This window comes from Apteryx mantelli, chromosome 5 (assembly GCF_036417845.1).
Source record: "Apteryx mantelli isolate bAptMan1 chromosome 5, bAptMan1.hap1, whole genome shotgun sequence".
Lineage (NCBI taxonomy): Eukaryota > Metazoa > Chordata > Aves > Apterygiformes > Apterygidae > Apteryx > Apteryx mantelli.
The window spans coordinates 76,206,970-76,228,358 of record NC_089982.1 but is presented as its reverse complement, the minus strand read 5'-3'; the positions used below and the strand labels follow the sequence as shown (position 1 = coordinate 76,228,358).

General features: G+C 50.3%; 1 protein-coding gene across 1 annotated transcript; it reads left to right on the top strand.

The window, feature by feature from the left end:
* The first annotated feature begins 11,349 nt into the window (after nucleotides 1–11,349).
* LOC106498657 (homeobox protein HMX1-like) lies at nucleotides 11,350–13,969 on the top strand. The gene is made up of 2 exons (XM_067297190.1): nucleotides 11,350–11,617; nucleotides 13,383–13,969. The coding sequence occupies exons 1-2, from the start codon at nucleotides 11,350–11,352 to the stop codon at nucleotides 13,967–13,969; spliced, it is 855 nt and encodes a 284-aa protein (XP_067153291.1).
* Nucleotides 13,970–21,389: the final 7,420 nt, after the last annotated feature.

Here is a 21,389-nt window from a genome sequence, read left to right as displayed (position 1 = left end):
GTGTTCAGTTTAATGTAGCTGTGTTATGCCGTACCCTCTGGTGACCTTTGGAGGCACTTCCAGAGACATTCATCCCAGCCAAATGGAGATGCACAGGAGAGGGGAGATGAGTCATTCTCTGGAGGTGCCTCGCTTTCCCTTCCACACAGAGAAAGCCTAGATAAATATATCAGACTAGACATCCGACTTTTGGCTGGCCCTTACCAGAGATGGAGGACAAGGCATGCTGAAAACACATCCTTGATACTGTGGACATTCACCTTGCTGAACACGTCTTCCAGCCTGGCTGAACCTTCTGAAGACCTGTCAGTGTTCAGGCACAGCGACACCACAGCTGTTACACACCCTGGGAGCCATGAACACCATCGATCTGCAAGCAAGTCACCACCCGAGAGGAGATGTGACACCTGAGGACGAGGGCAAGAGGGTTAGATGTGGCTGTGGGAGCAGGTGTTCCAGGGAGAACCTTAGGCTTTGGGTCTGACAGTCAAAAGGTACCAGTAAGATCCCACTACAGTCTGAATATCCTGACTGCCATGTGTCTTGGAGACCTGTAAAAGCACAGGGCATGCTCAGCACCTTAAAGACCAATTGCAAGCAGATGCTGGACATATTTCTCTCTTTCCAAGTGTAAGAAGACAGGTTCTTAGGCATGGCCAAGTCTGAATGGGTCCATCAGGGGCTGCAGAGGGGACTGAAGCTGACTCACCTGGAGTAAGGAGCATAGCAGGGTCAGGCAAGTTCTGGAAAAAAGTGGCAGCAGGGCACATAAAGTTTCAGCAGCTCTGAGTTTTACGACAGAGTGTTTTACCTGCTGACAGCTCCAGAATGGAGGGATACAAAAAGCCCCTGGGCTGGTGCTGCAAAGGGGTGCCAAAAACACAGAACCCTGACATAGTTCCAGCTACTTTTCCCCTGTTGTTTTCCTTACTGACCAGTGCAGACAGTGAGACAGTAGATGTGAATGAGACAAAGCCTTCTCAGCTCATCTGTTTTACCTCGTTGACAAGGTAGAGATATTCCTTCCATTTTCTGCATGGGGTCAGTCAGCTCTGCGAGGTAGCACCATTTCAGATCATCTGGAATAAGCTTCAGAAAGGTTCTTTTCATACACCTTAAAACCACAGTTGGCATGGAGGAGAAAAGCAGATATTCGCAAAAAATGATTTTATGGAGTGACTCTGGGATATGAGGGATGTAACTGCCAAACCCCCCCACCCCAAGTGGCCAAATGTTGTTCTCCTTAACTCCACGGCAGCCCCATTCAGGCACAAGGCTTGTTTGCTTATTTATTAAGTACATATGTTTTACGGAGTCTATGAGCTGCAGAAAACATTCCAGCTTTTGGACCCAAGGGCAAAATCCTTCTTTCAAATCTGCACAACCGATCTTTATGCTGATATTTTGCTCTTCCTAGGGGATTTCCGTGCAATGAGGGAAAGAGAAATATCAGAGCTCAAATCCACCAGGTATACCTGAAAGAAAAGTTTGCTTTATTGTCCTTCCCTTTCCCTCCCTCAGCAAAAGAAGGAAAAAACGCAAAAAGCAAGATGAAATAGAAAAAAACGATGACCAATATTGCTAATATTTAATAAACAGACTATTTTGAACTAAATCTGGTGGCTTTTTGCAATAAGCTATCGGTTCCATCAACATTAGTAGGACTTCATATCTCAGCAAGGGAATGGAGATATTTGTCTCACACTCAACTTATGCATTTTCTGTGAGAAATGAACAACATTTTGGAAAAGGCTTCATTCCCCCTCTTTAGATGTGTGTGATCTTGGATCACCCCTCTAGCTTCTCTTCCTTTTTTTTTTTCAGCAAGTGTAGTCATTTCCAATAAGGTTCATGAAGGGTTTCTGCTTTTGAAGGTCCCAAATGGCTTAAATCACTCCTAGCACAAATGCACTCTCTATTGTGGAAACTGAAACCTGCCACACCATAAGGTGATCTGTATATTAGAACCAGATATCCCTTCACATCTGCATTTCCAAGCAGCAATGCGGTATGTTTTGAGTTAGCCTACTTTTAGAGAGTGGCTCATCAGATAGAGATATAGCTATAAATATTGCTAAAGGGCCAGTGTTTGCCAGGTTTTTGTGGGGATGCTGGCTGGGGAGAGAAGGATACATAGGCAAGGGATGCTCTCCTTTGCAGAACACACCGCAGCCTACCAGAACTACCATAACTGCTCACCAAGATGGCAGTGCACCTTTTCTTCCTACCATCCTTGCCAGACGAATGGCAGGGTTTTGGCCAGGTCTGGGTGCTCTGCCTTGGACCCGTGCTGGCCACATTCTCTAGCCCTGAGGCCAAGTGGGATGACATGGATTGGGTCCACAGACTACATTCTCCCCACTGCAAAACAGGGTGGCCTAATACCTACCGGGAACAGTCCCTGGCCTTTATTACCCTGTGAATGCCCTGGCATTTTCTGCGAGAGGGCTGGTAGGCCAAAATCTGCCACGGAGTGTGCTTACAGTTGAAGAATATGAAGAACCATTTGCCTGCTCATGCCATGATTCTTTTCAGCTTGCCGATGCACACATGGCCAAGAAGGGCAAGCCATATGAAGTGTTTGAGTACAAGTGAAGACCAAGTCACCTGAGACCTGGAGCTCAGAGGCAAAGCCATTGCAGCACGCTCGCTGAAAAGACCTGTCCCATTGTCCACTAAGTGCCTCCCCCTTACAAAATTCAGTTAAATGCATCTTCTCTGTAGGGCTACCCTCCAACATCCTGTACCATGGTATATATTGCAAAAAAATTGCAGGAAAGCTTCCCTAAGACTGGTCAGTGGGAACAATTCACTGACTGAACGGAGAACAATTCATCTGGCTTATTTTAGACAGCAATTGTAGGATGAGAACTATTACCCCCAAAGTTCATAGAAAATATTGACTAGATATGCATTGGCTCTAAGGGGAGCATAGAGTGAAAAGCCCAGACAGAGATGTGTCCACTTGGTTTGATGAATCATCCCCCACATTAATTCCAAAGCTACGCAAGTGGATGAGGGGGTAAGGTTTTGTATGAGAGAAGGAGATAAAGGGGCATTGGCATTTCTTCCTAATCAGTCACCACGCACATGCTTGTGACACACAGTGAAGGTACACCGTCAGCTCTCCTTGCCCATCTCCCCAGTACCCTCTCTGCTTAAATCAGGCTACCTCTGGGTAATACATGGATTTAGCAAAGTGTGATATGGAATTTTTCCTGCAGCAAGTCCTATGTACTTATCGCTCCAATTTCAGATAACTGCAGTGTAGCTTTTATTATTCGTAGCCAGAGGCGTGTGTAAATTTCCAGGCTGACTTCTTACATCCTCGCAAGGGCAGAATGTAGGCCTCGGTGTTCAGGTTTCATGAGGAATTACTGTGGGAACTGGCTCGCACCATCCTAACCCAAATGGAGGAGTTTGCGAAGTCAAAGGGAATCTTATGAGAAGGAGCTGATACGGCTGGGTTTCCTGCTGAGCTCCATGCAGATCCCGGGGTAGATAGCCCATCTCCGCCCAGCTCTCTGAGAGAAAACAAGCAGAGCTTTACCACCGAGTTCACGCAGTGTTTGACCCAGCTTTCCTACTGCTTCAGGGTTTTCTAGGACTAATCAGACTTGATAATAAAATAACTCAGGACAAGAAAGTGAATGCATTTGGGGTTTCCATGGATTTACATTAGGATCTGAGTTCATTATGATACTAATTTTGACTAGATCCAGCCCTTTCTTAAGACATTTCAACACTATTTTCATGCTATGTGAAAATGTAGCTTTCATATACCGTAATAAATATATTCATGTGTATGTAACTGTATATATCTCCAGATACATATCTCCACATATGCCAAAGCATTGCAAAACCACTTATAATACATCACAGAACCATTTGGAAATTGCATTTATCCTCAGGTTTTAATGACTCACATAAACTCTAACTACTCCTTGATTTCTATTAAGATTATTTCTGAGCTGATTCAAAAATTCATGGGCTTATACATATAATTGTTGATAGAGTTTTGGGGGAAAAAGTATATGACTCACTCAAATAAGTTTTGCAAAGTTATAGTTTTCACAGGTACACAATGAAAAATATTTTCCTTTATTTAATGACAGTTTTAAAGCTTGATATGTTGTTCTCTACTATGATAAATGAATTACAATATGAATAAAAAGGAGATATTTTCTGTTGTCTGTCTATATAGAGAGCACTTGCTTCTTAATAGAACTAGGTATTTCTTGCTTCTTAATAGAACTAGACGATATTAGGTGATTTTACATAGAATAAAGCTCAATGGAATTTTCACAAGTTTTTTTTTTTTTAAGCTTTCCCTTAGAACATATACAGTTTGAATCATTTTATTATCAAAGTGCAAAAGCTAGTATAATTTTTAACTCTGTGTTGGTGGTATTTTGGGGCCAACTTTGATCTTTGCATCAATTTTCCTTTAACACAAGTGTAAAAATACAAAGGTTGTTTTGTACTGTACAGTTTCTAATGCTTTCTTTGGTTGAACTTGGCTCTGTCCTGGAATTAATCTAAAACTCCTGAGTCAATCAGATTTAAGAAGGTAGGAGTTTTTACTGAGATCATTAAGCTTCAACTGTTTCTGAAGTTTGATCTAAGAATCCAGTGTATCAACACATTGGCAAGTTCATTACAATCTTTGACAGTGCTTTAATGCTCCGCCAAAATCATTCGAGAATGGATGAAGGAAAGAGAAGAGCATTTTCTCTAAATTTATTTTAGAATACTGAACTTCAAGCTTTTGCAAAAAATCTTCAGATCCAATTCTGTAGGTAAATACAAATCAGAAGAAAAATTTACCTTGTCAATTAAAAAAATATTTTGTTTGACATTTTTATATTACATAACACAAAATCAAATTTAAAGGTGATTTCAAAATAAAAACAGGTGTATTCTGAAAATGTCAAGTTCTGACACTGCAATATTTTTGTTTCTCCCTACATTTTTTGTGTTTCATTCCAAGAGACCTTCGTTTTCTGATGAAAAACACTTCCAAAACTTGTATGGATATTAGGTTCATGTTCAATAGCTCTGAAAAGTCACTTTTTACTGTGTCTCTATTTTCCAACTTGATTGTTAACAGAACAAAATATCCGTGGTTAGGTCTGGTAAGGATCTCTTTCCATAATGCTCTTTTGTCTGTATAACAATAATAAAAGCTTTATTGGCACCTATTTCACATGATCTCTGTAATTCTCCTGTGGCTGACCCTAACCAGCACCAATAAAACCATGCATTCTCTCACTGTACATACCAAAAAAAAAAAAAAAAAAAGTCACGTTAAAATTGTATACTGAAATCAATGCCAAATATCTTTATGGAAAAGCCACTTTAAGACAGGGCTGCATTATAATTAAATTGTTTGTTCTATTCAGAAGGGGCTACTTTTTTTTTTTTTAAGTTATCACATATTCGCTGATTATGTGTTTTCTTTTTTCCCACCTCCAGTCAAAGAATGAATAAATATTTCTGAAAAGATTCTGGAATTTTAGCACATGTGAATATTTATCCCCCAAGTCACTCTCAAAGTGCTTTCTTCATTAATTTATTCATATACTCAAAGATATTCCCCTGTTTTATCATTAATTTTGTCCTTCGGATAAATTTCACTCATTACCAAGGAAATGACGCTTAGGTGATTCGTTTTCCCGCTTGCATGCCATGTATAAGAAACAACAAATAGGCAACGTGGACAGTTAGGACTTTCTACAAGCTACAGAAAGTTTCCATCCAAACTACTCAGTGATTATCTGTGAATAATGAGCACATTCATAGGGATCAGCACTGGTTTGTGCAGCATTCTTGAAAGGGGAAAAGTTCTCTGCCGATATTATTGACAATGAAGAATTCAATAAGACTGGTTTTACAGAGTTAATAGTTTACTGAACAATCCCGTATCTATTAGTTTCTCTGTTTCTGCATCTTCAGGGACGCCTTAAATGGATTCCAAATTAAGAGAAGAAAACAGCAAAGTATTGCTGCATTTCAGCGCAACACATTATTTAACCGCCATTTGAAGTGTTTTGGGATAAAGTCCCTGAAACACGCTCTGAGGTAGCTGCAGGTGTCGATAAGGGACAGAAGGCGGGGAGGTGTGTTACCACCTGAGGAGTCACTGGCAGTGCTGTGGACACAGCTGAGATCTTCCCGGGCACATTCCAGCCCGGGAATATTCCCCGGGCATGTGGCAGCCCGCAGCGCGGCTGATGCAGGGGGGCAGCGGCAATGCCGAGCCGTGGGGGGGCGCGGTGCTGAGAGGCGGCTCGGGGCCGGCGGGCGCCGGGGCGCGCTGGTGGTCCCAGCAGGTCTCAGGTCCAGCACTCCCTACTCCCTCGGGGCCTGGAGACGTTGTGGCTGTGGGCGTGCAGGCTCCGGAGCCCCGAGGGGTTTCTGAAAGTTGGGAGAGACCTCCTGGGGCTGGGGACAGCCACGGGCAGCGGCTGTTTTCCCACCCGCGGTTACAGGGAGGCTCGCTCTGGTCTGGATCGTGGCGTGTTGCCCGCCCGAAACACCACCCCAAAAGTGGTGCCCCCAAGAGGTGCGTACGGAACTGCCCGCAGGGAGAGGAGCTGAGCGAGCCCCTTTTCCTCCCAGCACTCACTGGAATGAGGAGGAAGAGGAGGATGTTTCATGCAGAGGCCGAGTAACATTTTTTTTCTTTTCTAAGCAGGTTTCCAAACCTCTTCACCACTACTTCTGCTCTTTTAAAGGAGTTTGGGACCCCAAAAGCGCCGCCTCCGAGTGTGTTCTTTCCCATTTTCTCGGCTCCCGTCAGTTTACTGAAGACGCGAAGGTGGTCCCTTGTTTCTTTTATTTTTATAGTCAAGCCGAAACTGGCTGAAACGCTACTTTTTATTTATGTGTGTGTGTGTGTCTGTGTGTGTGTGTATGTATATCCATATGTGTGTGTGTGCGTATATGCACAGCAACCAAAGGCAGATGCTGGCCAAGAATTTCCTTACCCGCAGTGCTGGCGTCTGATCTACTAGGACAGTGATAGGAACTGAGCGATCAATTTAATGCCACTTTTTTGGCATGGGGAAGGGCGAGGTGATTCCCCTTCCCAGAAAGCCGCGGCTGCTCGCAACGCTGGGAGGTTAAACGCCTCCTGCAAAGACTCGGGCTCCAAACATACCGCGCGGTTCTTTAAAAGCAGAGTGGATCAGAGGTTAGGTAGCGAGCGCTAGCGCCTGTCTTTCATTTCGCCTCGATTTTACGACATATCGAGGCAGCGCTGGTGGGGGGGAGAGGAAGAGGAGACATCAAACAAAAGCAGGGTAATTGCATTCATATTGCAGGCAGGCTCACCCCAGCCCTTGCAGGGGGCGTCGGCCGGAGCGGCCGGGCCGGCGTCGCAAGGCGCTGCCCTCGGCGGAGCCACTTGTCTCACACACACACACGCACACACACACACACGCCTTCAGGAGACTCAGCCCCAGAGCGCAGCCCTGCTCCCCTCCTGAGCCCGGCCCCGCATCCCCGATCCCCATTTCACGGCGGCCGTGCAACGACGCGCACGTCGAGCAAACGCTGCCGAAGCTCAGGGCCGTCGGAGACGCTACCGGGGCAGTCAGTGGGGCCGGTAGCTGCCCCGCCAGGCTCCCTCCCTGCGGGGCATCTCACGCCAGCCGTGGGCATGGACTGGGGCTGCTTAACCGGGGCCGTCCCGCAACAGACCCTGTTTTGGCAGCGCTACGCCAGGATCCGCAGGCCGCAACCTCAGCAGTAACCCACGGGCAGGCGCATTGGTCCTGTAGCTCTCCTGAGACTGTTTAAGGAAAACGTATCTGAGAATAAAAGAGAGCCAGTAATGAGGAAATACGTGACACACAGCCTGTAGTCTAAACTTGATCGTAAACCCGCCAGAATTAACCTAAAACTCTGGGAAATCATTTCTAACCGGCCAGAGGAAGGCAGGAGCTCGCTGCCCCTTGAAAAACTCTCCACTCTTAGCTATATCCCTCTGCAAAAAAAGTTCGTCGCCGCAAAGAAAGCGACAGCTGTCGGGGAGAAGGCGATGGGCGCAGAGAGGGGCCATGTCCTGCCTCGGCCCCGGCCGCCGCCGGTCCCCCCGACGGCGGCAGCCCCTCGCCCGCCGGGCCGGGTGCCTGGCGGCGGGGTGCCGGCGATGGCAGAGCCCCCGCGGTGGGAACGGCCCCCGAGCCCCCCGGGCAGGGGGCACAGCGGGTAAACGAGGGCGAGCACCCGCGAGCACAGGTCTGTCCCCTGGGCCGCCCGGCGGCCGCGCAAGGCAGGGCACAAACCCGGCGCGGCCCCGCCGTTTCTTTCTGACAATAAATCTGTGAAAATACCGTTTATTACGCTCTGCGCAGAGCTGGGTGGCTACAGTCAAACCTCCAGCAAAGGCCAGTCCTTTCTCCTGGAGATTTCACTGCAGCCACCCACCTCTGTGTAAAGCACAAGAAATGATGTTTTCATCCCCATAACACGCACAAGCAGTATAAAGGGTTTGTAGTCGTGTTACTATATCTATGTGAAAGTTGCATGTACATATTTGCAAGCGTGAAAATACTCCATACACACACACATATATGTACAAATGTTGTATTTTCAGATACAGAATTGTATTCTTACTCATCACGTGTTTCAAGATGTATCTGTGTACATTTGACTTTCATGTACATAGATCAGCACACTAGACAATTATATACCATATTAGAGAAATATGGAGAAAAAAAACGAGAGAGAAATTACTGGACATTTGTTACACTGTTTCTATATGGAAAGCAAAAAATTGCTTTCCATATAGAATATTCTATATGTAAGTTACACGACGACGCTGTAGGAACACTTCATAAAATATGGGAACAGGCTACATACATATTGTTTGCACATTGTATATAAAAACTGTCGAAGTAAGCAGGGTCCACATTTTCATCATTTGTTCTGGAAAGCACGCATATATTTCCTAAGTCTGCCAATGAAACAGAGCAGATGCTTTTTTAGCACACATCGGTCGGACGCATATTTCCTATCTATCAACACACACCAAGATGCGCAGAGCATGAAAGAAATGTAAGTTAGCATCGCTCCTATCCCAGAAGTGATGAATGCACTTTCTCCCTGTTTACAGTTCACCAGAATCCTCCTCGGTCTTTCCCCAGATAGGACGGAAACTCAGACATACTCCTGCACATTCTTGCTTTTTGAGGGTTCGTTTCAGAGCTCTGGTATTTGCATTTTTCTGGGGCTCCATAGAAATGGGAATATTCCTTTTTTTTCCCCCTAAATAGGCCCTGACCCCACCCTCACGCCGGGAAAGGCAGCGAGACCTCTCCGTGCTGCGGGAAGTCCCGGGGGGCGGGTTCAAACCCCGCCGCCTCCCGCTGCCCGCCCGGAGCGGGAACGTCTCAAACGCTTCTGCCGGGCAGGGAACGGCCACACCAGTGCCCCAAATTCACAAGCGGCGGGGGAGGCGGGGCTTGGGGAAGGCTTGCTTGGCCAGAAATATTGCAAGCCGGGGCCAAGCAGGAATATCCCGGTAGAGGAGGAAGAGGACAGCAAGGAGAAGGCAGTTGTCTTGCAGGTGAGCATCGCATCTGTCCAAGGGCAAGGGGTCGTGCAAGGCGACCCGAGTTTCTAACCCGTTCAACCAGCGCACGCAAAAGCAGACGAGTGATTTGAATGGGGATCTCTGAGAACATCGGCGTACTCACCCAAACCGTCCCGGATCTCCGACGTGCGCTCTGGATCGGTCGGTTCCTCTGCAAACTTGGCTCACCTGGTCCAAAGGAAAAAGGCAGAGGACCACGCTCCTGCCTCGGCGCCCTCCAGTGAGGGGCAGGTGTGCGGGTTTGCTGTGAGTCCCGCTCCCGAGCCGGACGCATCAGAAGGGCCGGGAAAAGGGGACACACACGGGAGGGTGGCTTTGCAGCTTTCCATGAAGTGGAGTTACAACAAAAACACTAATAAAAAAAGCCGGACTGTGGAGCGTAAACCCCCGGAGCGATGGGTTTTCTGCTAGAGCGGGCAGCGCCGCGCATCCGCCTCCAGTCCGGGGCGGCCGCAACGTGGGCTGCGGAGACGGGGCGACGGAGCTGGGGCTTTTTATAAATAAATTGTATATATGTCTGTGTGCGTGTGTATAGTATGCATATATATATATAAATGAAAAGGTTAAATGGCACCAGCTAGGCTATGAAGAGCAACGCGGCCGCGGAAGACCCTGCAGACGAGGGTCCCCGTGCCAGGTAGACCCCCGCCGCCAGCGGGGCAGTGCGCGGCCGCGGAGCGGCAGGCGCAGACACTGGGGGCACCGGGCAGGCGGAGGGCAGGGAGATCCCCCCCGTCCCGGTGCAGATGCTCCAACCCGAGGGTGCAAAGCAGGGAAGGGGGGGATCCTCACCGCTCCGCCGGGAGCCCGCGGCAGGGGGGTCCGTGCGGGGCGAGGAGAGCCGGGCCCGGTGCGCGCCCTCCGGGCCGCGGAGGGCAGATCTCCTCCGTCCGTCGTCGCCGTCTTAAACATAAAAGCGGCGCCGCCGCCGCCGCTGCGGGGAGCGTACGGCGGCGCTCCGAGGGAGGGGGTGGGGGGGAAAGATTATTATTAATGATATTACTATAAGCGCGGTGTCCGGGACGCCGATTGGCTGGCTGGGCTGCCCGCTGAGCCCGCCGCAGCCAATGGGAGGGCCGGGACTGGTGGTGGCCAAGCCCCCGCCCCGGCCGTGGCCAGTGAGCTGGGGCCGGGCGCTCCCGCTCCCCCCGCGCCGGCATTTGCTCCCTAATTGACCTAAATCAGGAGCTCGTGAGCGGCAGCCCCGCGGCGGCGGGCGGGCGGGCGCGCACACGCGCACACGCGCACCCCGCGCACCCCGCGCGCGCACACGCACACACACACACCCCGCCCGGCCCCAGCCCTCCCCAGCTCCTCGCGAGCCGTCGCCCTGCTCTCCCCGTGCGGAAATCCCATTTGCCGCGCCGCTCCGCCAATCGGAGAATTTCCCCTCACTTGTAAAACGTTTAACTTGCATGACATTTTTATTTCGTTATTATCGTTTTCGCGCAGAATCTGGCGCCTCCGATGGGCTGCGGGGTTGCTTTTTTCTTTTTTTTTTCCCTCTCCATTCCCTTCCCCTCCTCCCCCTCCCCCCTCCCCTCCTAGCTTGCAGGAAATGATGGCAAACCGCGATCTGAAATGATTACTCCGGAAAAAAAACCTTTTATACCAGGAGAGCATCCACGGGGCTAGGCAGAGCAAGGCGGCGGCTGCGGGGCAGCGGCGGGCCGCGGAGCCGAGGACCCAGCCGCGGAGGAGCCGGCACCCCCGCTACCTCCCCCGCCCCACGGGGGACTCCCGCCACGATGCCGGACGAAGCCACGGAGAGCGCCGGCTCCACCTCCGCCCGCGTCTCGTCCTTCTTCATCGAGGACCTGCTGGGCCCGGCGGGCGGCGGGGCGCGGCGGGCGGCGGGGCACGGAGCGGCGGGCGGCGGCGGCGGCCGCGGGGCGCCGCGCTGCGGGCCGCGCTCCCCGCTGCGCCTCGGCGCGCCGGGCTGCCCCCTCCGCGACGCCGCCGTCGGCTGGTACCGCCGAGCGCACGCCGCCTTCCTGGGCTGCGCCAGCCCCGACAGTAAGTCGCCTTCCCCTTACCCCTTCTTGCCGCTCCGCCCTCGGCGGGTCCCCCCGCAGCCCGCGGCCTCCCCGCGGACGCGGAGCCGGCCCTTGGCGCCCCCCGCCCGGCCTCCCCGCTCTCGGCCGCCCGGAGCAAATCTCCGGAAATGCTCCGAGTGTGTCAGGCACCTGGAGCCTCAGCCCCGCCTGCTGCTCTCCCCAAAATATAAATAGTTAGGGCTGTTTGCTTGCCTGCCTTTTTTTTTTCCTTGCTTGCTTGCTTGCTTTTTTCTTTTTCTTTTCCTCTTTCTTTTTCTCTTTTTAAGAAGGCGCACTGGCTGCTTTGGAAGCCCTAACGACCCGGACAGCCAGGTCTGCGGGCGCAGGCCGCCGTCTCTAGTAGCGCAGCAGAGGGTTTGGACACCCAGAGCAGCGGCCGGGCTCGGGCCCCTGCGTGTCCCCCGGGCTGTTCCCCCCTTCCCCTTCCCCCGCGGGCCGCCGGCTCCTCGCCTCGGCGAGCGCATCCCCGCGCAGCGCAGCGCAGTGCGGAGCGGGCGGCTGAGCTACCGCCTCCGCCAGGGCCTCTGTCACCTACGGGCTCCTGCGGGAAAATGCGCTGGAGAAAGAGCCTGTGCTCCTGGGCAAAAATTAACATCTGAAAAAGTTTATGGGCCGCGATCAGTGGTTATTTTTATTTCTGATAGAAAAAAAATATTGTCTCTTTGATTCTATAATAGCCTGTGGAGTTCACTTGGTTACTCAGTAAGGGGAAGAGACATGATTTATAACCCAAAGCGTTTCTTTTAACAGTGTTGGGTTTACTGATATTTTTAATTTCACTCAAAAGTAATTCTAGAAACAGAAAATAACACCCAAAACAGCTGCCTTGTTTTTCTAATTTGCTTTTTCTTTTTTTCTCTGTGCTATCAATACTAGGAAATGTTTTTCAATATCAATACTAGGAAATATATTTCCCCTTTAAAACAGTTGGAAAGTACAATATTGGAATCTCCACGGAGACGTGTTGAGAGGCAATGTCACAATATTATAGTAGATGATCCGATCGAATGTGTTTACCAAGTGCTAAATAATGTGAAGCGAGAAATATTTCTCCTCCTCCCCTTTTATATATACGCACACTTTAATATACTTACATATGCACTTGTAAATACGTGCGTGTGTATATGTATATATATAAGTATATGTGTAAACGTGCACGTGGGTCTATAAATATGTGTAGACTTTTTATATGTGTGTACGCATACATTTATATATGTACACATTTTGATATTTATATATGAAAGTATGCTTATGCATATCTATAAAACGACTATAAATATATTTATATGCTTATATATGTACACTTTTATATATATGCTTATATATTTCTATATACATATATATAACGTGTATATGCTTTTAAATATACAATTGTTATATATTTATATAGACTTTTATATGTGTGTATGTGCGCACATATATTTTATCTATATTTTTACATAAATATGTGTGAGCATGTGTGCGTGTATACACACAGATATACTAGAGCCCCCGAGTTTCTCGAGAGAAACCTCTGTCCGGGAGCCGACCCGGGCGCCCGCGTCCTGCCTTTTTCCGCAGACACACTGCTTTCTAGCCGGGTGGTTTCGGGGCTCCGCTGCCGCCGCGTCCCCCCGCGGGCAGGCGCGGAGGGCCCGCTGCCGCCGGCCGGGGCGGCGCGGCGCGGCGCGGAGCGGAGCGGCCCAGGCGCCGGCGGCAGCGCGACCGTGTCCCTCTCTCCGCAGCCAGCGACCGCGACTCGCCCGAGCCGGCCGAGGAGGCGGCGGCGGCGGCGGAGCGGGCGGGCGGCGGCGGGCGGGCGGCGGCGGCGCGGGGCCCCGCGGGCGGGCGGCCGGGCCCCGGCGGCCGCGAGGAGGAGGAGGAGCGCGGCGAGGAGCCCGGCGGGCCGGAGCAGCGCGCCGCCGGCCGCAAGAAGAAGACGCGCACCGTCTTCAGCCGCAGCCAGGTCTTCCAGCTGGAGTCCACCTTCGACGTGAAGCGCTACCTGAGCAGCTCGGAGCGCGCCGGCCTGGCCGCCTCGCTGCACCTCACCGAGACCCAGGTGAAGATCTGGTTCCAGAACCGCCGCAACAAGTGGAAAAGACAGCTGGCCGCCGACCTGGAGGCGGCCAACATCTCCCACTCGGCCCAAAGGATAGTGAGGGTGCCCATCCTCTACCACGAGAACTCTCCGGCGAGCGCTCTGGGCTTCGCCTTGCCTCACATGTCGCCGCCCTTGGTGGGCTTTTCCAACGCCGTCAGCTACCCCCTGGGCACCTTCCCCGCCGCCTCCCTCCCCTTCCTACGGTCGCAGATGACAGGACTCGTCTGAGCCCCACCTGCGCCGGGACCGCTGTCCCCTTGCTCCCTCGCCAGGCTTCCAGCTCTACCCCCCTTCCTCCCCGAATTTTTATTTCCACTTACACATTTCTCGAGTTTCTGCTTTTTGACTTTTTTAAACGTGCAATAAACTTACTTTGGGGTAACTCGGAAAAAAAAAAACAACAGCAGGAGAGAAAAGAAAAGGACTACAAGGACCCTAGCGACGAGCCGGGAGCTGGTCCGTCGGAGTCTCTGCCTGTCACACATCCAAAGAAAATGCAGTCCCGTGGCAACGACGGGGTCCCTGCCGCCCCGCACGCTGCGCACCGCAGGAGCAACAACCCGTCGGCACCCCCTTGGGTTGCAGAGACTTTCCCTTCCCGTGGGCTCACGGCAAACCCGCAGCTAAATCCTGCCCCGCAGAGCTGGCCGAGCATGAGACGAAGGTAAAGGCCTCGGCCGGGGCCGGGGCCCGGAGGCGTCGAGGGGGGAAGCGGCGCCAGAGCTGGGCAAGGAGAAGCCCCTCGGCTCCAGCAGCCGGCCCGGACCCGGCGCCGTGGGGTCCCCCCGCGCCCGCGGAGCCCGGGGCCGGGCGCTGCGGCTGCGGCAGCCCGTCCCGTCCCGTCCCGTCCGAGCCGCCGCTGCGAGCGGGGCGCCGCCGATCCCGCCTCCAGCAGCTCCTCCAGCGCCCTTTGTTCCAGCCGCTCAGTCCGCACGGATCCCCCCCTCCCCCCCCGCCGCACTGTGACCATCCATGTTATTTTCACGAGATCGATACCCAAGCATGTGCTGATGCCCCCTGGTCCTCAGAGCAGGCTCTTTGATTTGTAACAGCGCGAAGGCAGACTGTGCGGACGAATTCGCCCCGCTGAAATCCGAGCTGTGAGGATTTGATTTCTTTGTTTTCGTTTTATTTCCCTAACAAACTATCAACTGAAATACCTGGTGGGAAAAAAATAAAAAAATCTGCATACGGTGTTTTAACAGCTGGATTTGCCACGTAGCTGGGTCTCCTGACCAGGCTGAGGAAAACACTCCTCAGCTTTTCTGCCTCTTACAGGATCGGTTTATGTAACCGATTGATAGTCCGCACTGGCGATTAAAAAAGAAAGCAAGAAAAATAATCAGGTGGCGACAGGCTGGGGAGCTGTATGGCTACTTATGTAAGCTAAACTGTAATGTGATATTATATGAAGTATTATGCATGCCAAGCTATTTTTCCTTAATAATTTTTATTTCCCCCTGTCTATCCACTGCTAAAATGAATACCGGGTCAATTATTATTTCTAAAGGTTTGAATTTCTTTACCTGAACATTAGGAGAAAAAAATGACCTTGTAAAACTCAGCCTTGATGGAAGGTCAAGCTTTGATCGTACGTTTTAGGGCATAATCAGATGTAATTTAACGGCCAGCTCGGAGCACTGGCTGTCCCTGCAGGGAAAGCTAGATCATGGATATGTTGGGGTATGTGCATGCGGACCTTTCCCCAGTGAAGGAAAAGAAATCTAATTGTTACCGTTTCCTACGGTTTGAATTATATTTGGAGCAATTTCATGCTTTCTTGTTATGAAATCGGTCAGCGAGATGTAGCGGAGATTAAGCTTTGATACAAAATCTGAAAAAAGGGTGCAGTGACGGATTACAACCTCGCAACTGCTTTTTCGCTTCGGCCTGAAACGCGGCTCTGGGCATCAGCCTGCACAGTTGCAGTCAGGACTCTGAAAGCCTCAAAATCACTCGAGAATGAAAAATATATATATATATTCCGTGTTTCTGAGAAAAGCGTTAACTTGTCGGGACTCTTGTTTCGACTCGAAACAAGGAGGAGCTGGGAGCTGTATTTCAACTGCTCTGAAAAAAAAACCAAAAACCCAAAACAACAACAACAACAAAAAAACCCTGTGTGACACCAGGAGACCTTCGCCAGCTGTTTTGCTTGCGTATCAGTTAAACACCCACCTTTGGGGCGAAAGCTTCTAAAATCTGGTGATCTGTTACCGGAAAGTGTAACAAGGATTGGGGAGCGGTGAGGTTTGGGATTGCAGCCTGCCGGTGCCGGTGCCTCTAACTGCGTCCGGACCAGCCCGGGGTTGGCTTTCGCCTTTCGGTGCGCCAGGGACGTGACTTCGGGGAGGTTTTCCTCCTCCTTGTGCCCAGCACCTGAGCTGACACCGTTCAGAGCGCTCTTACGTCTGGGAAAAAACGGCCAGGTCATTTCCCCCGTCATATCCCACCCCACGGGTCTCCCAGCGTTACTTACTGGAGTGAATTCTGACTCGCACCAACCATATCGGAGTAGATTGTAACCCAACGCGAAACTTCACACGCCTGCCACTCTCCACATGCCTTTTCTTTGGAGTAACATATGAGATTATCATACTTCTGATTCTACTAAATATTCTTTTCTTGAAGTTAAGGAACTGGCAGGGCTAAATGATCAATCGGATTTTTAAAATGTGTTTTGACATTAGTTTGTTTTTTAAAGACGTGCTGATTATATCAATAAACAGATTTTTTTCATACACTGTATTTGTAACTTATGATCATAGTAAAATATTAAAAGGTACAAGACGTGAATTCCTCTAAGAAAAAGTGCTTACTTATGCCTTATTCTGTACATGCAGGGACTGCTTTATAGTGGATTGTTAAAAGTATGTACTAAAAGTGGGAACATATACACCTCAGGTTTCTTTACCTCATAGCTTTTTTAATGGTCCTTTTCATTGTTCCTGAGGTCAAGAGCATGCTGCATGATTCAGAGAAATACCTAACAGAAGACGTAGTCACTGAAAAACTACCATTTATATTGATGAATGTACATTGACGACTTTAAAGCAGGCCAAAAAACCCCCCCAAAAAAAACAAAAAACCAACCAAACAAACCCATATCCGCAAATCAAGACAACATATTTCTCGCAGTTTTATTCCCTGTATATATTTTTATTAAACAAATTAAAGAGGTAAGAGTCACGCTTTGTATTTCTGCAAATAGAATGTTTTCGGAATAAATATGTTGGCGGACTGTAGAGCTCAAAGTAGTTTGGCAAAGGCTGTTTGTGGCATATAGAGACATACGTTGCTTCTTTATAGATCAAAGCAACCTCAGAATAGCTTTAAAATAAATCCAGTTATACTACAGCTGTAATATTATTATGCAGCATAAATCCTTGTCTGTTGACATTTATTTAATGAATGTTGCTACAACAGCTTAGCTAGATGGCACTCCAGAGGCGAGGTAAAGGAAAACCTTGCCAGACTGCTTACAAAGATAACTTGTGTTTGTTGGGTGTTAATAAAAATAATTAGTGAAAAAAAAAAATTCTAAGCAAACCAAACGAAAATCAAAATACAGTCTGAACTGACCTTTTGAAATAAATTCTTGGTATAGCTGCTGTAGGATGTTATTATTAATTACACTTTGAATGAAAATGATCAATATGCTGGAAAGCACCTTGTTAAATGGCTACTTTGCAAATGGTACATTGCTCACCGGCTTAAGATGGCCTATAACATTTCTCATAGGCATGGATCTAAAATATTCATGCAAATCAATGCTTGATAAATCTCATAGGTGCGCGCTGGCTCCACGGTCGAACAATATATTTGGATCGATTTTTTTTTTCTTTTATACTGCATTATCTTGGAATAGACTGTCTCTTTTCCCTCTGTAAACATGTGAGCCTGGCGGGATGTGCGCTCTGTGTCTCACCGTGGTTTGGAGACTTGCTCCAGCACTTCCAATGTATTTGGAGCATTTAGTGCTCTCTACCTGAAATTAGATCCAGGCAATTTTATTACTTTCCCAATGATTGTAACTTTAAGAAGGAGTTCTCAGTGCTTCATTTAACTGTCCTGAGTTTATCAAGTGTTCTTACAGATCCTACGTTTTAATTTCTATGTAAGGAGATACATGTACATCTGTGTGTACATGCTACTACGAAAATCCTGACATACGTCTGAAATTTAAAATTGCCATCTTCCCTTCCCTTCCCTTCCCTTCCCTTCCCTTCCCTTCCCTTCCCTTCCCTTCCCTTCCCCTCCACTTAAAAATTCTAGTCTTCTGAACAGCTGATAATTAATCGCTTTATTCGGAAATCCGCTCTCGGATTTTAACCTCACGCCTCTGGTATCAAGTGCAGATGCTGCAGGAAGGCGACTTAGCCGAGGACTTTGCACCGACCCCAAGGGAAAGCGGAAGATCCCGGCGGAGCGGTGCCGCCTGCCCGGTCCCACGCGAGGGCCCGCTCCCGCCCGCCGCCCGCTGGCTCCCCGCACGTCGGGGCGCCCCGAGCCGGCGACACCGCGTCCCGCCGCCCCCGGCTGCGGCGCCGCCGGGCGGGTCTCGCTGCCGCCCCCGCAGCTCCCCCGCAGCGGGAGGACCCGGGCTGCAGCAGAGGGACCCAAACCCGGGAATAATGACCTTTGCACCCAGCTGCTGCTGACCGCAAAATCGAGTCCCTTCTCGGGACTGGCGGCGCTAAATGAGCCAAAGCCACCAAGGTTAATTTGGTGAGCTTTTTTTCAGACAGCCCTTCTGTTCTTTTTTTTTTTTTCCCCCACCTAGTCGCTCCGGCTACGTGCTGGGCGGGGACACTGTAAAGACTTTCGAGACTTGGCTATGACTCGACTGTATTAGGTTCTTACTTGCAAGGGGCTCTGAAATCCAGAGAGGGCCTATTTTACTGTGGAGTACCTATGGAAATAAAACAACCTCAAATCCGTGCACCAAGCAAAGCCGCACTCTTTCGTATTTCTCTAGAATCTAATTAGAGTTCATTTCAATCAATTTTAGATTAAGAGCAGAAGACTCTCTACCCTGGGCTAAAATGGAAATAAAGATATGTGCGCCAGGTGATTTTTGGTAAAAGCTTTCCCAGGATTCAGCTTAATGCTAGCTGCTATTATAGGAATATGTCAGTGGGGAAGAAAAAAGGCAAAAATAAAAAAGTTTCGTTTTTGCTGAGCCGCTGCTGTGTGTTACCGGACTCCGTGGAATGACACGTCTGACGACAGGATTATTTAAAGACAGAATGGAAACGAAGTGCAGGATCAAAAAATACCTATGCTGGAAGGTCTCTAACTACCGTAGGAAATTTGCTTTCAAACGAAGCGATTATGCGCCTTGTCCGACGGCCTTTTGGAGCCCGGAGAGTGACTTGCGCGGGTGCGGAGAGGTGCTGCGGGGGAAGCTGAGCCCCGCTCCCCCTCCCCGCCGCCCCGGCCCGGGCAGCGCGGCTGCGGCCGGCGGCTCCGCGCAGCAGGCGCCGCCCGGAGCGAGCCCGGCCCGGACACCCCGGGTACCCCGGACACCCCGGGGTGGCTCTCTCGGATTTTGGGCGAGATTTGCGGGGAGCCGCCCGGGCTGGCGCCGGCACGGAGGGGCTCTGCTGGGAGCCGCGCTCGGAGCGGGCTGGGGCAGGAGACGCTCTGCCTCCGCCTGCCCCTGCGCCGGGAGCTCCCTCCCGAGCCGCAGCTGCGCGCCGCTTGTTCGGGTTTTGCAGTATGCGGATCTCTACCAGCCTGCATGCGGAGCCAATTCCTTACTACCCTTCCTGAGGATGCGGGAGATCTACCCACCGTTTCTCTAGAGCAGCCAAAGGGGGCTGGGAGACGAGGAGCGAGGAGCAGCCTCCCCCAAGGGGTGTTACCGCGGCGGTGGCTCCCCGCGCCGCGCCTTGGCCGCACCTCTCCTGCCGGCGCCGGGTGGTGCTGGAGCAAAGCGGCCGTCAGATCAAGAGGAGAAAAGTATTCCAGATCGGGGAGCTCCTGTTTCAGTCTGAGTTTATAAACTGTGCGCAAGTCTGCTCACCGGCGCGTTTGCAGTACTTTTGCCAGGGTGTAAAAAATAGAGGTAAAAGTTATGTCTCCTTCCTCAATTGCCTTCTTATTTTCTGTCCTTTTCGAGTTCCAAGTAAAAGTCTTTTAAGAAAACACGCTCAGGAGTCAGTGCTTTTACTTTTTAAGATGGATTTTTGCTGGACTAAAAGGGAAATGTTCTGCAGCAAGAACGGATGCGAGTACCTTGGGTGTACTCAGATCACCTCTTTCCAACAGCGGGAAAGGAGGCTGAGACATCTGCTGGGGCAAAGACCAGCCCGAACTGTGATCCAAAGCCCCCATGCTCCAAGTTTTACCAGCTGACATTGAATTATTGAATTATCTATTCTGCCTCTTCTTCGCAGTTTGCACTCCCTGTCCCTTCTCCTGCCCTATCGCTCTCTCCTAACGGGACATTTCGCCCTACCAGAACTGCTAACTTGTACAGGAGGTGGCAAGACAAATAAAAAGCGTTTGGACATTTAGCCAGTGATCGTGTTAATGGAAGATGGAATTCTTTTTTTCGCCTGGTGGAAAAGTGCAGTTCTCCAGTAGACGGCTGCATTAAAATCTGAGTGCATTTATCAAGTGAAACAAATTTTCATGAAAAAGAGCTGAAACCCGCTCTCCCAAGAACAAGTGCGTTAAAGATTAACGCAGTCCAAAGCCTCCAGATGCCCTGATTTCAGCTCACGGAATCTGTGGTATCATAATATTAAGATCCTGTCAGCAGCTCTGCTGTCAACCCTCCTTCAAGGGATTCTCGCTTGCCCTCAGCATTTTTCGTGGTTGAAACTTCGAGTCTTGGACTAGAAGGCCTCTTAAAAGCCGGTTAGGAGCATTCCTCCGGCTTTCAAGGGGGATGTGGGGAAGGAAACGGTTTCCTGCGCCTAATAACTGATGCCGACTCTAACGTAGCAGAACTCGCTGTCTTAAAAAGTGCAAACGGTTTTAAAAACTTCGAACTGCTTGCAGGTGCTGGGGCACAAACATTATCCGGACAATACACAAACACACCTATCCTTCCCCAAATCCCCAAGAAATCTCCCCCAGCACACGCAAAGCGCTTGCTTTGGGAACGCGTGTCCTCCATCCTCCAACAGGCACAGCCTAGAAATGCACAGAAACACACTGACACATAGACACACACACACCCCACGGCCCCGCACGCCTTGGACGGCTCCTCAGGCCTCTCGGTGCATTGCCCTCAGCAGCCCATCTCCCCGGCCCCGCAGCCAGCACCTTCCCACCGTTCGCGTGCCACGCACACGCTCTTGCACACCTTGCACAACCACCGCCGAGCTGGCTCTGCGCAGCCGCGGGAGGGTTGCGGGGCGGCCTGAAGCCACTGGGCTCCTTGGGAGAAAAGGGGCTCCCTTTCTCCCGAGGGTCACCCTGCATACTCGGGGGGGTGGTTTGCAGGTGGAAGGGGATGAAGGGCCAAAGGGTCGCTCCCGGCCCCGGGAAGCACTTTTTCTCATCATCCCCCACCCCCTTAAAACGGCATCGATAATTCTTAGCAATGATTGACACCAAACTGGGGGCCCGCTGCGCCAGATGCTGTACAAACACACTCAGGAGCTTGGCTGGCTCCTGGCTTTCTCTTTTCTCT

Coding starts and splice junctions, on each gene's coding strand:
- LOC106498657 (XM_067297190.1), top strand. CDS start 11,350: ATGCCGGACGAAGCCACGGAGAGCGCCGGCTCCACCTCCGCCCGCGTC. Junction 11,618..13,382: donor GGGCTGCGCCAGCCCCGACA/GTAAGTCGCCTT, acceptor CTCTCTCCGCAG/CCAGCGACCGCGACTCGCCC.